Source organism: Amblyraja radiata, chromosome 10, assembly GCF_010909765.2.
Source record: "Amblyraja radiata isolate CabotCenter1 chromosome 10, sAmbRad1.1.pri, whole genome shotgun sequence".
Taxonomy (NCBI): domain Eukaryota; kingdom Metazoa; phylum Chordata; class Chondrichthyes; order Rajiformes; family Rajidae; genus Amblyraja; species Amblyraja radiata.
The window spans coordinates 42,364,695-42,381,950 of NC_045965.1; the positions used below are offsets into that span (position 1 = coordinate 42,364,695).

General features: G+C 38.7%; 1 protein-coding gene across 9 annotated transcripts in view; it reads right to left on the minus strand.

Annotated features, from left to right (window-relative positions):
* The window catches only part of mast2 (microtubule associated serine/threonine kinase 2), a 349,172-nt gene that overhangs the window by 28,162 nt on the left and 303,754 nt on the right, over window positions 1-17,256 (minus strand). For all 9 annotated transcript variants that reach the window (XM_033028662.1, XM_033028660.1, XM_033028659.1 and 6 more), the window contains 5 exons: window positions 14,477-14,609; window positions 10,824-10,989; window positions 2,459-2,560; window positions 1,859-1,981; window positions 1,308-1,417 (listed from right to left, as the gene is read on the minus strand). In XM_033028662.1, the coding sequence (XP_032884553.1) occupies window positions 1,308-1,417; window positions 1,859-1,981; window positions 2,459-2,560; window positions 10,824-10,989; window positions 14,477-14,609 (634 nt within the window). The remainder of the gene's footprint in view (window positions 1-1,307; window positions 1,418-1,858; window positions 1,982-2,458; window positions 2,561-10,823; window positions 10,990-14,476; window positions 14,610-17,256) is intronic.

The following is a 17,256-nucleotide window of genomic DNA, read 5'->3' on the forward strand; positions in this document are numbered from 1 at the left end:
CACATTAAAATACTAACGTGGAAACATGACTGAAAATAATAAAAGTATTTTTTAGCATTTCAGCTCACTATTGAAAGTGCTTGATATTTTTTTTATTTAAACCATGCTTGTAACCTTTAGACAGTAAAGGTAAGGTTCACAGATGGGTCTCAAATCCACTGTCAAAACAGTTGTAATTTTTGGTAGTGACCTGCACTTTAACATGCTTTGTATTGGGAATGTTGATCATGCTTAAGGGCCTGTTCCACTTGGCGATTTTGCCGACGTCATATCAGTGTCGGCAAAAGATTTTGAACATTTCAAAATCCAGCGGGGACAAAAAAGTGACTGCGACATTTGAGAAAACACCACGCGTCATACGTCATAACGCCGTGTCACCGCCGAGTCATACGTCATCACGCCGCGTCACCATCGCGTCATACGTCGTCACGCCGCATCACGCCACGTATTTTTCAGTGACATGATACATCAGTCAATGATGTCGGTAGTCGCCGAAAAATTTGCCGTGGGACAGGTCCTTTAGTGATTAATATTACACATTTCATGCTATTGCAAAATGCATAAAGTAAACACATCGCACTATTTAAACTTCCAGGCCATTATACCTACACTGAGTTCATTGCATGTTAAACTGTGTTGAAGGATTAACTTTTATATCAATTAGAAACTATACACCAGGCTGGATAATTGGCATTTCAAGGTATTTAAAATTTGCAGTAAATTACATAGTAGCATTGTAGCTGATTCAGAGTCACAATTAATTTTCTGAATGCATTAATAAGAGAAGCATTCTCTGACCGTTTTAGCATTTTTCCCTTGGTCTAAATGAATCACAAAGTGATTTGCATACTAAGAAATACACTTTAAAGAACAATTTACACTTTTGCAGACCAACGATCAACTAAAAATCCAATTAATCTGGTTTTGATGTCATTGGTTATATTAAGAAATTATGACATTGACAGAATTTGATGCCTTTTTTCCCCAAATATTGATATTGTACCTTTATTTTATTAGATTGTTCGACAATATATTGCTATTATGTGATTGTGAAAATAGAACTGAACCAAACTGAACTTTTAGAGAGAGAAAGATTATGAAATAATCTGATTTGATTAGAAATTCACCTATCTACACTCTCACCATCTCCCTCAATCTCTCCATTCACAAACATACAGCATTGTTACGTCTATAATTTACACAGTGTGGTTAAAAAGTGTTCAGTTGTGTATATGTCTGCTGTGAACACCGAGAAAAAAAGAAACCTGCAGTAAACTTCGTATTCATGAATTTAGACAATGATATACCTTGCTGAATCTTGGTGAACATGATGAGAACTGTTTAATTTCTACATGGTCATCGTCATTGGTGTCATCTTCTTCATCAGAATCAAGATGGTGGTACCGGTCAGAACGGGCTACAACAAAAATGGTACTGCATCAAAAATGAGAACTAACATTATGACCAAATAACCACCTTTTGCATGCATCATTTCAATTCTAAACATCGCAAGTGTTGCTTAATTTTCGCTGTGGATGTCAAAACTGATCCTTCACGTGTTAGTGCCTTTATTTAACTGATCATCCCAAAAAACATATGCACTGATTAAATATAATGATTGAGTAGTAATGTTAAACTGTAATGTAAAAATATGGAATATGGATTTTGGTCAACATTTATTTGTCAAACGAGCAAGTATGACTCTCTTTAGCCTTAAACATTATTCATTTATTGTTAGTGTAATAGCTAGCACTCTTAATATGTGTAATCTAGTAAGAAGCAATGAAACAAAAAGGAGACAATGAAGGATTTTCATTAACATTTCAATCTAAGTGCCAGATTTCTAAGTCCTACTTACTATCAAAGTAACTGGTATCATCTTCTGACTCAAGCTGAGGTATAAATTCTGCCTTCTGACGGAGAAGACTATTCCAATCCAAATCTGAGAAGAACCGATGTTGTTTAACTTCGTAGGCACTTCCTGAGGAGAAGAAAATAGAGATTTGTGCAGATTCAAGTCTATCTATCATAATTCCTTATTGTGATATTGTGTATTTCATAACACTACAGCTTCCCTCACAAGTCATGCATGCATGCTTTGTTTTAATTAAAAAACCAATTAATATACTGGGGTAATTTTCTGTCTGCGATAAGCTAACACGTGCATACATATTTTATATATTTACTTGTAGATATGTACACACTTGTAATTTAACAATTCATTAATGAAAAATATAAGAACATTGCAATTTTCTAGTCAACAACAACTTAAAAGGGAGCAAAAATAGGAATAATATCACAAGACAACTCAGAGGAACGCAGAAGATGTAAGTGAACTGAAACGTTTTAATTTTACGAAAGGTTAAAATTCAAGAATCTTAGATTCTAGCTCATTTTAATTAATTTGATAAGTGCGCTCAACACTTACAATATATCAAGAGTAAATGCTAATCATTACCTGTACCCAGGCGTTCTAATGGATTTTGCCTCAGTAGTTTTGCGATGAGGTCCTCAGCATCTAGTGGTAATGCATCATCTCCATCGGGCCAAGCTATCTGATCTGAGCATTAAAACAAACCATTAACAATGTAACGTTTCATATGAAAATAGTAATTACAAACTGCAATATCTAATTATAAAATTACATTCAAAATTAAACCAATCAATCCATAAATTCCCTCAGCTTTTTATTCTTGGTAGATAAACAATCCACATATTTCACTTTATATTTTAACCATATAACAATTACAGCACGGAAACAGGCCATCTCGGCCCTACAAGTCCGTGCCGAACAACTTTTTTCCCTTAGTCCCACCTGCCTGCACTCATACCATAACCCTCCATTCCCTTCTCATCCATATGCCTATCCAATTTATTTTTAAATGATACCAACGAACCTGCCGCCACCACTTCCACTGGAAGCTCATTCCACACCGCTACCACTCTCTGAGTAAAGAAGTTCCCCCTCATGTTACCCCTAAACTTCTATCCCTTAACTCTGAAGTCATGTCCTCTTAAAGTCACTACATGTTTTAAATGTGCTATTTCTGTATATTTTTCATTTTCATTTTCTCCTCAAAACGCATGGCCAATTTGCTTCTGGTAAATATTCCATGTTCCCACAATGCCCCGTGTGAAAAAAATCCTCCTAATGTCATGTGTTCATTTGTTAATACTTCAGTTCAGAGGGTGAAATGAACCACAGAATGGTTACATTCAGTCTGCTGACCACACTCTGCCTCATTGCCCCGTTAATCTACTTAGTTCCCCTCCCTTGCCTGCTCCAAATAGCCTTGCAAATTCTTTCCCTTCAGATACCTATCCAAATCCCTTTTAAAGGTCAAAGGTCAAAAACTTTATTTGCCATTTGTGCTTACACACATAGGAACTCTTGTGCGGTTATTCAGAGAGTCAAATCAAGTCAAATTAAAAAGACACACAGAAAGACACATAATCTATAAAAACATATACTTCTCTAGACATAGAAAAGAAAGTGCCTAAAACCCTATATAAAGGGGAAAGTGAGAGCATTGTAAATTGCACAAACCCTATATAAAAGTGTCGATTGCATTGTAAATTGCACAGGCTCAGGAGACAATATAATATGATATAATATGATATGCTATGAGGTAGGTCAGGACATCAGTTCATTTTGTTTTGGCCAAGAGTCTCACTGTGGCAGGGAAGAAGCTCTTAAAAAAAGCGTGTTCTGTTTGTGGCGATGCTGTCCGCTCGTCTGTGCCTGAGGTTGTATGTGCAGTTTTTGTGTTTGAGCAGGGAGTGAGCTGGATGTAGTGTGTCTCTAATGATTCTCTCTGCTCTTTTTTGACAGCGCTGTGTGTAGATTGTGTCAATGGAGGGGAGTTCCGTTCTGATAATCCTCTCTGCAGTCTTTATGACTCTTTGCAGAGCCTTCCTCTCTGTCTGTGTGGTGCTTCCATACCACACCATGATGCCTGTGGTGAGGATGCTCTCTATCAGTCCTTTGCAGACCTGGGTGAGAGGGCGACAGTGCAGACCAGCTTTTCTGAGCAGCCTGATGAAGTACAGTCTCTGCTGGGCTTTTTTCACTGTGGCAGCAGTGTTCAAAGTCCAGTTCAGATCTGATGTTACTTGTAATCCCAGGTATCTGTAACTGTCAGCCCTCTCCACCACAGTCCCCTTGATGATGAGGGGCTGCAGGGGAGGTGGATTTTTTCTGGTCCATTATTATTTCTCTTGTCTTATCTGTGTTGAGGCTTAGGTCGTTCACCTCACCATAGGCAAGAATGTCGTTCACCAGACTCCTGTAGCCCGACTCGTCCCCCCCCTTGATGAGGCCCAGGATGGTGGTATCATCCGCATACTTAATAATGATGGTATTTTCCTGGGTGGAGACACAGTCGTGTGTGTACAGGGTAAAAAGTTTGGGACTGAGACAGCAGCCTTGTGGTGACCCTGTGCTGACGGTGAGCTCTGCAGACACCCTCCTTCCCATCCTCACCACCTGTGGTCTTTCAGTCAGGAAATCCAAGATCCAGTTGCAGGTGGGAGTCGGGACGCCGAGGTCTGTCAGCTTCTCGGTCAGCCTGCCCGGGCGAATGGTGTTAAAAGCCGAGCTGTAATCCAGGAACAGCGTTCTGACGTATTGCATTTAAATATTGCATTTGAATCTGCTTCAACTGCTGGGCTTCTGGCAATATGTTCCAGACACTAATCACTTTCTTGTACAAATATTTTTCCTTGTATCATTTTTACCACCACCTTCATTCTAGTTCTTGACCCCTATGCCAATGGAAACAGTTTCTATTTATCTTCCTTGCCAATAAACGTCATCATTTTTAAACACATCTAACAATCCCTTTGCATTCATTCCTACACAAAGGATAAATACAGCCTCTGATCCCTAACTTAACAGAAGACACTAAGCAGATCAGCCAACACTTGCAAAAAGAGAAACAGAGTTAACATTTTAGATTAATATCCTCTGATCAGAACAGAAGAGTGTTGAATGTGGTCGTGTTCATGAAGCTTATGTTGGACCTTGTTGAGGCAACAGAGAGTTCAGAATGGTGTTGGGATGGAGAAGTGACAGGAGTTCAACAATTTCAAGTAACTCTCTTTATATCTGAACAGGCCAATTCCACTGCAAGGATATCTATTTGTAATATTTATTCACTTTTCCATAGACATTATCTGATATGCTGGAGATTTTTAACATTCTCCATTGGGAGTTAGATCTCAACCACAGTTCTGACCTGCAAAGCACAGCTTTATTTGTTTTCTCATTTTCTAACCTCCTTCATTGATATGTTCGTTTGATAATTTCATAAACAGCATATCACTAAGTCACCTTTGGCCATACAGGGCATTATCTTTGCTTTGTCCATTCATTCCTCACACTCACTTTTCAACTATTTTGTTTTCTCTTGCCCAGTTCTGATCAAGGGTTTTTATACCTTAAACATTAATTCTCTCTCTACAGATATTGCCCTGCCTGTTAATGTTTCCAGTATATTCTGTTTCATTTCAGATTTTCAGTATCTGCAGTTACATTTTTTATTTGGTAATCCCTGCTGCATCTTCTCCAGAGCTTTTAAAGTTTCCTGACGTGTGCAACTGGAAACATGCAAAGTACACCAGTTATGGTGGAACTCTAGTTTTATAAAGCTTCATCATAACTTACTTTTTTTGTACTTTATTTTTGTATCTAAAAGGCTCAGGATCCCATATGCTTATTTTAAGCCTGCCGTATTTTTAACAATCTACTTACATATACAGTAAACCCTCATTACAATGGACCACGGGGGAGGGGGGGGGGGTATAATGTGCGTTATTGCCGATTATCTGCTATAACCAAGTAAGAGGATTAAATATTAACGTTTAACCCAAGGGTAGGTGGGAAGGAGCACGACACCGGGAGGGGGGTGGGGGAGGGGTTAAATCAGGGAGAATTCACAGGCCGTGGACTGCAGTTTACCAGCCCCACACGAGGTGATCCAAGGTCAAGCCCGGTACTCACGCTGCCTTATGCTGCTCGTTCTCTCCGCTCCCACAACCAGGGGCACGGCAGTAGTGCCAGATCATTGGGTAATCTGGTGGAAGCAGGGGGTGGTGGAACGGGAGCCTCGCGCCATTAACAGGCAACTGAGACACGTGTTGTCAAGGTGATGTTGGTGCAGTGGCTCATGCTGGGTCTGTACCCAACAGCCCGGGGACCCCACTTTGTTGTGTTTATTGCAAACCGGGCCCAATGCAAGGCTCTTCAAGCATTTTATGTTGCTCGCTCTCTCCCCGCCATTACCTTACCGCTGCACTGCATGATGCCCACCAACCACCACCACAAATGGACACCTCAGTTCGCTTAACTGAAATCCGTTATAAAGAGATCCTTAATAACGAGGGTAGACTGTACCTCTAGATTTCTTTATTCTTGAACCCTTTAGAAATATGTCCTCCAGTTCATGTTGTCTCTTGTTCTTTTAATGAAATGCAACACTTCACACCTCACTGCATTAAATTTAATCTGTCATCTGACCATCCATTAAATAGCATGCCAATGTCTCCCTAAAGTCTACTACTATTATCCTCAGGTATTCCTTATTTGTTGCAAAGAAAGGGAGTATCAGTTGTGCTGAAAGCACTACATACAGTACTTAATTCGAGGATGTAACTAGTAGCGTGGATAGGGGAGAACCAGTGGATGTGGTGTATCTGGACTTCCAGAAGGCTTTCGACAAGGTCCCACATAAGAGATTAGTTTACAAACTTAAAGCACACGGCATTGGGGGTTCAGTATTGATGTGGATAGAGAACTGGCTGGCAAACAGGAAGCAAAGAGTAGGAGTAAACGGGTCCTTTTCACAATGGCAGGCAGTGACTAGTGGGGTACCGCAAGGCTCAGTGCTGGGACCCCAGCTATTTACAATATATATTAATGATCTGGATGAGGGAATTTAAGGCAATATCTCCAAGTTTGCGGATGACACTAAGCTGGGGGGCAGTGTTAGCTGTGAGGAGGATGCTAGGAGACTGCAAGGTGACTTGGATAGGCTGGGTGAGTGGGCAAATGTTTGGCAGATGCAGTATAATGTGGATAAATGTGAGGTTATCCATTTTGGTGGCAAAAACAGGAAAGCAGACTATTATCTAAATGGTGGCCGACTAGGAAAAGGGGAGATGCAGCGAGACCTGGGTGTCATGGTACACCAGTCATTGAAAGTGGGCATGCAGGTGCAGCAGGCAGTGAAGAAAGCGAATGGTATGTTAGCTTTCATAGCAAAAGGATTTGAGTATAGGAGCAGGGAGGTTCTACTGCAGTTGTACAGGGTCTTGGTGAGACCACACCTGGAGTATTGCGTACAGTTTTGGTCTCCAAATCTGAGGAAGGACATTATTGCCATAGAGGGAGTGCAGAGAAGGTTCACCAGACTAATTCCTGGGATGTCAGGACTGTCTTATGAAGAAAGACTGGATAGACTTGGTTTATACTCTCTAGAATTTAGGAGATTGAGAGGGGATCTTATAGAAACTTACAAAATCCTTAAGGGGTTGGACAGGCTAGATGCAGGAAGATTGCTCCCGATGTTGGGGAAGTCCAGGACAAGGGGTCACAGCTTAAGGATAAGGGGGAAATCCTTTAAAACCGAGATGAGAAGAACTTTTTTCACACAGAGAGTGGTGAATCTCTGGAACTCCCTGCCACAGAGGGTAGTCGAGGCCAGTTCATTGGCTATATTTAAGAGGGAGTTAGATGTGGCCCTTGTGGTTAAGGGGATCAGAGGGTATGGAGAGAAGGCAGGTACGGGATACTGAGTTGGATGATCAGCCATGATCATATTGAATGGTTCATTCAGGCTCGAAGGGCCGAATGGCCTACTCCTGCACCTAATTTCTATGTTTCTATGTTTCTATGTTAACTGGTAACATTTTGCGATTTTCTGATAATATCTTGCCTTTTTTTTTTTAAAGATTGAGGAAAGGAATAACTCCACCCCACAATTAAAGATTGTTTGTTAAAGTGATAATAGAATGCTGAATTAACGCTAGAATCTAGGAAAGGTGCTGGAAAGTTTATTGAACTCATTGTATCGAGTTATTGGCAAATGCATAAAGAGATTTTTTCCTTATTTGCTTTAATAGAACACAAGTTTTGAACACAGCCCAGTCTACAATACAGTTTCGGATTGCTAGTCCCCCTGCTCCACCTTGCTGCAGAACTCTCTGCATGGATTTAACCCCAAATTCCATCGAATGTCAAAACCTATTTAGTTCTGCCTTGAAACCTATTATGGGCTACCATTTCACAGCCAAATTGCTAATAAGCTCCCTATACCACCAACCTTGTGGCTAAGGGGATCAGAGGGTATGGAGAGAAGGCAGGTACAGGATACTGAGTTGGATGATCAGCCATGATCACATTGAATGGCGGTGCAGGCTCGAAGGGCCGAATGGCCTACTCCTGCACCTAATTTCTATGTTTCTATGTTTCTATGTAACCCTTCTAGTAAAAAAGATGCTCTTGCATTTCCAATTTATTTTTGCTGAACAATTTCTAAATAGGTCTACATTTTTAATTGTGTTAATGGCAACAAAGCTTACACATCTATTTAGCTCATGTTTCATCACTTCAACCCTCACATCAACTCTCAACCTTTCTTTTTCCAGAAAGAAAAACAAATCATGACGAGTATTTCACTGAAGCTCTACAATCAATCTTTACAGCACTTTAAAATAATGTGTTGGAAAATAACTGTATATCCTCGTTGAGATAGGCAGACTAAAGATGTTGAATACTATCAGATTTGGTACAAGTGATGGCGGGCAGAGTTGGAGAATATATTTTTGTTGAACAGAATGTTGTGTGGCTGAGAAATGCACTGCGGGTGCAAATGAAGGGTCAACCTGTCTGGATTTAACAATAAATAAGAAAGATGGAGGAAATGTGAATAAAGGGATAAGGGTCAGAATGACAGTAATATGACCTGTTTCTGAATTGTAATTCTATGTAAAAGGGCTGAGTGTTATATTTGGAACATTGTTTGATGAATGAACCTCTAATATCTACTACTGAAGACATTAAGCTTTCAAAAATAATCTATCAACTTTATCAAAATAATACATAAGATTCTTTACATGCACATTAACTATTCTAATAATAGAAGTTGCTAAGGTACATAGCCCTACAATATAGGACCTTGCATTGCGCTACACGTTGTCTCCTTTTCTGTCGGATACATATAAAATCCCCTATTTTTTTCTGACTCTGGCTTCTTCCTTTGACACAGTGCTGCTTCCCACATTCATACATAACTCAAAAACATCCATACTTCTGCAACCCTATAGGGTGAATAATGAATTCAATACTCCCAGATAACTGGCCTTTCATGTTTGTGTCAGGGCCAACCAGTTATGATGCAAGGTTATCCACCTATAACAATTTATTTTTGTTTCTCTCTAAAAGGTGCTGTCTAAACTGCTGGGCATTCTCTTGTTTTTGAGATTTCTACCAACTGCACAGTTTCTGCATCTCACAGTTTCAGCATGGTTTTTTTCTCTCACTCTAAATGTCCTTAATTCACATGACAGATGGCACTGAAAACAGGAGAAACTTAGTCTCCCCACCAATCACAAACATTCACTTTGTTCTCAACCTCATACATTTTTTGCAACTTAATATTACATTTTCTAGTTCTGATGAAGGGTTGTTTCTTTCTCCACTGGTGCTGCCTGACCTGCTGAGTATTTCCAGCACTTCCTGCTTCTATTTTAGAAGGAAAGAGCTGCTGATGCTGGTTTAAATCGCCCCGACTTCGGATGGTTCGACTGCCCCGACCGTGGGAGAATAAAAGAGGACGAAGATTTGACTTTATTGCCTTCAATCACAGTGAGGAACGTGGGGAATCTGCTTTGTTGGATGTTTATCTTAACTTTTATGTAGTTGTGTGTCTTGTTGCAAGTTTTTAGTATGGCTGTATGGTAATTCGAATTTCTCTGTACCTTCATTGGTACATGAGACAATAAACTGACCTTGAAACCTTGAAATCGAAGATAGACACAAAACGCTGGAGTAACTCAGCGAAACAAGCAGCATGTCTGGAGAGAAGGAATGGGTGATGTTTTGGGTCAAGACCCTTCTTCAGATTAAATTATCTTCTTTTATTTTAGGACTGGGATTTCCCTTGAATAATAATGTAGTGGAAAATAATGCAGTGTTGTGGATGTAGCCCAATTCATCACACAGACCAAACTCCCCACCATTGATTCCATCTATATTCATGCTGCCTCGGAAAAACAGCCAAAATAATCAAAGACATGTCCCATCCCAGTTATTCCATCTTCTCCTTGCTCATGTCGGGCAGAAGATACAGTGCCTTGAAACCATGCACCATCAGACTCAGGAACAGCTTCTTCCCCTCTCTTATCAGGCTACTGAATTGTCGTTCCATCTGCTGGGATACAGACCAATTCTCCTCTCCCTCTTTGCGGATATTGGACATTTGCTGTGGAACTGAGGTGCTACAATGCTGAGAACTATATTCTGTACTTTGTATCTTCCCCTTTGCTCTACCTATTATAATTGAGTTTAGCTTCATTGTATTTATGTATAGTATTATCTGATTTGATTGTATAGTATTGAATCGATAGTATGCAAAACAATGTTTTAGACAATAATAAACATAAACCCTAATGTACTATGGAAACAGATGCCGATGTCTGCTCTAATATTAATATCCTGGTTGCAGAAAGCAGTTCAGTATTGTATGATTTATTTGGTGTTTCTCTCGCATGTTCTCCACACATCGTTGATAAGAGTAAAAATAAATTTGAAAAACACAACTTACCACTAATTACATGTCCAAATAGTTCTTCTGGAGTGTCTCCAAAAAATGGAACGCATCCCACCAGAAATTCGAACAGGATTATACCCATAGCCCACCAATCCACTGGTTTCCCATAACCTTGCCGCAGTATCACTTCAGGAGCGATGTATTCTGGGGTTCCACAAACCTTCGCCAATAGAGAAAGGTCACTTGTCAAGAAATACATTTCACTACTATTTTAAGCCTTCACCATATTTATACTTCAGCAGTTTTTATAATCAGCTTAGTAAATGTCAATAAAGTGAATTAAATTAGTTTTCATGTTGCTGTGGCTTTCAATCCATTATTGTCGATCGTGTGTAATTTAAAAATATTTGACCCGAGTTGATTGATAATTAGACTGCAAGGACTTAATCACAGAGTATCTGCTAAAAGTCACCTTGCAGACAGGATTATGAGTCTGTGACAATTTTCCATAAAGACTGGATTAACTGAAACTGATTTGAAACCCGATTAACCAGCACAGAACACACCTAGAAAGTATCAAACTGAAATAGTCAATTAACCATTCATTACCAATATCCAATAAATGCAGAACTTTCAGCTCGTCTTTAAAATCAAAATGTATTCTTTAAATCTTTTGCTCCTCCTGTTACTCTCACAAGCAAGTTCAGTGCTGGTCGCGTCTCAGAATTCAACATATTCTGCATTTTGAACATTATGGGAAATTTCATCTCCTGAAATTCAATTATTCTTGTGTATAATCAAACCATACCACACACCAATGTAAGAATTCACTTATAGCTATTGTTCTGAATACACAATATAATTTGTTGTTTACACTAGTTTTTTTAAAGTACTTTTAAATAGAAATTTGCTGGAAATCACATTGAGTCCTTTTGACACTACATTTAACCATGAATTAAAAACAAAATAAGTTGTTTTCCCAGGACATTAAGGGTGGCACGGTGTCTTACAGCGCCAGAAACCCGGTTTCAATCCCGACTATGGGTGTTGTCTGTACGGAGTTTGTATCTTCTCCCCATGACTGGGTGAGTTTTCTTAGAGTTCTTGGGTTTCCTCCCACAGTCCAAAGCGTATGGGTTTGTAAGTTAATTGGCTTGGCATAAATGTAATTTGTCCCTGTTGTGTGTAGGATAGTTAATGTGCGGGTATTGCTGGATGGTGTAGACTCGGCGGGCTGAATGGCCTGTTTCCATGCTGTATTGCCAAACTAAACTAAACTGAAATGTTCTTACATTGAAGTCAGGAGCAAGTCCAGTTTTAAAGTCTGCACAATAAAGACTCACTTTCCTGCTGCTCTGCACCACTGGAATCCACATGGAGTGCAGTGGCAGAACAGGACCTTGCGTTTCTCCAGCATTTAAACTAGGATCCAGCATTCTCAAGCTGCCACAGATTATATCTCGTGCACGATTCACAAGTCTATTGATTTCAATGGGAATTGTATGGCGATGGAGTAAAAAAAGGGAAAAACATGGCAAGCATTTTTGTAAATCAGTGGTTTATTTAATGTTGTAATTATTTAAATCAGGTTTTCAGATGAGTTTTTATCATTTTGTTTATAATTCATGTACATGTTCATATACATGTTTGCAATTGTTTAAAAATCCTTTTTATGAATCAGAGATATTCATAAATATTTGAAAACTGACAATCTTGGTAGCTAGTTTTGAATCTGGAATAATAATCTTACTTCGAGGGATGGTCCTGGTGTTGAGCAATGAGGTGCTGGGCAGTGAAAGGTCTCAGTGGTGCAAAGACCTGACTTTGGCAGACCTGAACATCCTTCTCCCAGCAAAATCATCTGGATGGTTTGGATAACTTTCAAAACTAGCTGCCAAAATTGAGGTATTCAGAACAATAAAGAAGTGAATTCATACCTTGGTCTGTGATGTGACTTGATTACACACAAGAATAATTGAATTTAAGGAGATTAACTTTCCAATCATCACTACATAATGTTCAAAAGGCAGAATAGGTTGCATTCTGAAACACGACCAGCATTGCATGAGCTTGTGAGAGGTAAGACTTGGGGAATGGAGGTTGAAGGTGGTGACACAAAATGCTGGAGTAACTCAGCAGGACAGGCAGCATCTCTGGAGAGAAGGAATGGCTGACGTTTCGGGTCTAGCCCTTCTTCAGATTTTGAAGGTGGTGACCTTGAGCTGACAGAATCTGAACCAATGTCGCCAAAAATACCCGAAATGTCAACCATTCCTTCTCTCCAGAGATGCTGCTTGTCCCACTAAGTTTCTCCAGCATTTTGTGTCCACCTTTGCCAAAAATAATAACTGATGTATTTAACATTAAAAATCTGACACAGAACGACTAGCTTTTTTTTTTAGCAAATAAGGCCATTTCTACGCTAATTACTTATAGATTAACATGGCTGACACTTGTGAATACTTATTGTTTTTCTACAGTAAATCTAGCAGGGAATATGTGCCAAATTATTGGACAGCTTTGTGTCATGAACAAGAAATTGAGCTGATTTCGCAAGTTTATTTCACTTAGTAGTTTAAATGAAACTGAGGGCCATTCACCCTCACTTTGATTTGAGACACTCATTGGAAGAGAGAATGCCATATTGCCATAATAGTTTTGTATGCCGAAAGCCATGCTCTTCAGTGTGACAAAAATAAAACAGGGAACACATTACAGGGGTAACTGTATCCTTGTGTCAGTATTTAAGAGTTACTTTATTCTGTAGGTTGTTCAAATTATCAAATGACCAATGATTATTTCTATCCTGCAACAAAGGAGCAAAATGTGGACCTACTTTCAAAGATTATGTAAGAAAGAAAAATGAAATGACCATTATCCCTTTATCAGCAGTATTCTATTGTTCCAATATAAATCATTTGTAAAATGCATGCAGATTTTCAACAACTCTATTTTGAGAGCCTCACAAGCCTATAATCTCAACTATCAACAACACCAGCAAGCACATGGAGTTGACAATCTATAAATCTCCCTCTAAGTCACAAACTACCTTGACTTGTAAATATATTGCATTATTTCATCATCACTGACCTTTTTTTTCTCGTTTATTATATTGTTTACAAAGTACTATGTTTACACATTCTGTTGAGCTACCGCAAGTAAGAATTTAATTGTTCTGCTTGGGACATATGACAATAAAACACTCTTGACTCTAGATTCTTGAACTCCCTGATCAACAGCTTTATGGGAGAATCTTTACCAGAAGAACAGCAGCTGTTCAAGGTGGTAGCTCAACAGAACCTCTCGAAAGCAAGACATTCTTATCTCATAAATTACTACATTTAAAAAGATTCTCAACTATGTATTAATTTCTGAAATACCTTAAAAGATGTAGGAGTATATTGTGGTTATTTTGGTTCAATTATGAGAAACAATTGCAACTGTACTTAACATAGAACTTTAAAGTACAGTATAGAACAGGCCCTTCGGCTCACAATGTTTATGACGAACATGATGCTAAATTAACTGGTCTCTCTATACCATGCACTTACAATGTGCTTATCATAAAGCCTCTTACACACCACTATCATATATGCCTCCACCATCATCACTGGCCCCCACTGCTCGCTTGGTAACAAACAATCCATGAAAAAAATCAGCAATTATGGCACTTAAAAGTGTTTCCAAGATTAAACAGATTTTTTTACCTGCTTGTCAAGAAATTCTCTTGCATCTTTTTCAATGTGCCCTTCATATAAATTGGTGGTGAGACTCATCAGACCAATCTTTGAAAGGCCAAAATCCGTTAGCTTGATGTGACCCATTGAAGTGATGAGAAGACTGTAAATGAAAAGAACACTGTCAATAATGGAGACCACAGGTCAGGTTTTGTGAATACATGACTGCCAAAACATTTCAAAATCAAACTCTACAAAATGTTTCCATAAATAAATTGAGCATACCTATTGTTAATGTAATGATGTCAAATTGCCAATGTTTAAAAAATTCCAATGTGTTAACTTTTGGAAGTTTTTACATTAATAATACTCAGATATATAGAAGTGAATTCAATGCACCAATCTAATGTGAAGGTTCTGGAATTGCTTTGAGATCCTTGTTCAAAATATTTATGATGCCTTGTGTACTAATGTAATTGAAATAATAATTTGGATATCAGTGATCTGCTTTCCAAGTGGAAATTTTATAATTCATGAATGTAAAACATTTTATTTATTTGAATACTGTTCATGGACATAAACTATTTCAACAGTAATTTGGATAACATCAGTTCAATAAAAATTCAGTATCCACTTCTTCATAAATTGCTTTTGAGTGTCTGTTAAATATGAGGTCAATTAATAACTCAAGTATAGACAAATGTGAGAGCAACGTATAATCAATTAGCCCACTTTAAAATGAATTGTCACTGTAAGGTTATTTCCATTATATACTGTTGCGTGGTGCAGACAAAAATAAAACCCTTAGATGGAAATGAACAAATTTCACAGATATTCAAAAAAAAGGATATTTTAAGTTGCTGAGTTAAAGAATGGCAGATAAGATATCGGACGTACCAAAGGAGAATTTGTGTGATGTGTCCAAGAGGGTGTCCTTGAACAGTATGTGGATAGTCCAACTTAAGGAAGGACCATTTACAGGACCTTGAATTGGGAAACATGCCTGGTCAGGTGATTGGTGTTTCAGTGGGGGAACATTCTGGAAGCAGTGATTACAACTCCCGAAGTTTTAAGATAGTTATGAATAAGTCTGGATCATGGGGGAAGGCAGATTGCAACATTATTATGCAGGTGCTAGGTTGAGTAAATTGGGAGCAGTTCTTATTAGCACGTCTGACATTTGGGAATTGTTTAAAGGCTACATTAACCTAAATGTACATAATACATTATTACAAATGTAGATAATACAATACATTGGGTGGCAAAATGGCAGGTGGAGTTAAATCCAAGCAAGTGTGAGATGTTGCACTTTGGGAGGTTGAATACAAGGGTTGAAAGTATACAGTTAATGGTGAGACCCGTAACAGCATTGATGTGCAGAGAGATCTTGGTGTCAATGTCCATTCCTGAAAGCGGAAGCACAAGTAGATAGAATAATAAAGAGGTGATATGGTATGCTTGCCTTCGTCAGATCGGACTTCAAGTATAAGAGTCAGGAAGTCATGCTTTATAGGACTTTGGTTAGATTGTTTGTGGAGTTCTGAGTGCAGTTCTGGTCAGCTCATTATGAAGAGGACGTGGAGGCTTTAGGAAGGGCACAGAAGGTTTATTAAAATGCTGCCTGGATTAGAGAGTATTAGCCAGGCGAGGTTGGACAAACTTGGATTGTTTCCCCAAGAACTTCAGACGTTGAAGGGGCACTTGAGAGAAGTATATAACATTACGCAATGAGAGGCATAAATGGGGTAGACAGTCAGAAGCTTTTTCATCAGGGTGGAAATGTCAATGACTAGAATGTATATCTTTAAGGTGAGAGGAGTTTGTTTTACCCACAGTGGTGGGTGCCTGGAACACATTGCCAGGGTTTGGTAGCGGCAGATACGTTAGTGGCATTTAACACGCTTTTAGATAGGCTCATGGATATACAGGGAATGCACAGGAGATTAGTTTATCTTTGCATCATTTTCGCCACGGACATTGTGGGTCAAAAGATCTGTTCCTGTGCTGTGGTATTCTATGATCATGCATTTGGTATAGGTATCTTCAAACATTACACCTAGTTGCCTAGAGATAAACACTTGAGGTTTTGGGAAGGATTAAGCAGCTATTCATGAGAACTGAAGCTGTTGTCAACAAAGCCAATCAAGCATTGGGATTTATCACTAAAATACATGATTATGCTGAAATCCATTTTTTTGAAATTTCATAATTCATTGAAAGACAATGTTTATTACGATATGCTTATATTGAACTGAAGACGGTACAAAGCAGGAATAATAATTTTTAAAGGGGTACAGACAAAAATACAGCTCATCTGGCATTTTGGAGATTGGATGGGATAGGAAGAGGAGCGGAGAGAATCTATGAGTAGGACTTCAATAGTGGGGAGAAGATTGCATTAGTAATTAAACAAAGGGGTTGAGAACATAGCAAGCAGTAATGTGGATATCAGCACTTTAAAGTCAAATAAACTGGAAGAACTTAAGATGCAGGTAGAAAGAGAATAAGAACAGAAAAAAAGAGATGAGAAAACTTAAAAAGCAGAGAAAAATCGAGGCCAGCACTTTGTGTGGACCTGTGGAATGAGGGATTTGTGAAAAATCTTAAACCTTTATTCTAGGCTGGTGCTTTTGATCTCTATGTGAATTCGTCAAATACTGTTTGAAAGCATATTAAAGTGCTTTGATTGTATGACGTTGATTCTGACATTTATGGATTATATAAATTTGCAAATGAACTGGTAAAAATCAAGTCAATATCTTTAGCTTAGAACAAAGTAATTTTTTTTTGAAAAACTGTTTGATATTTTA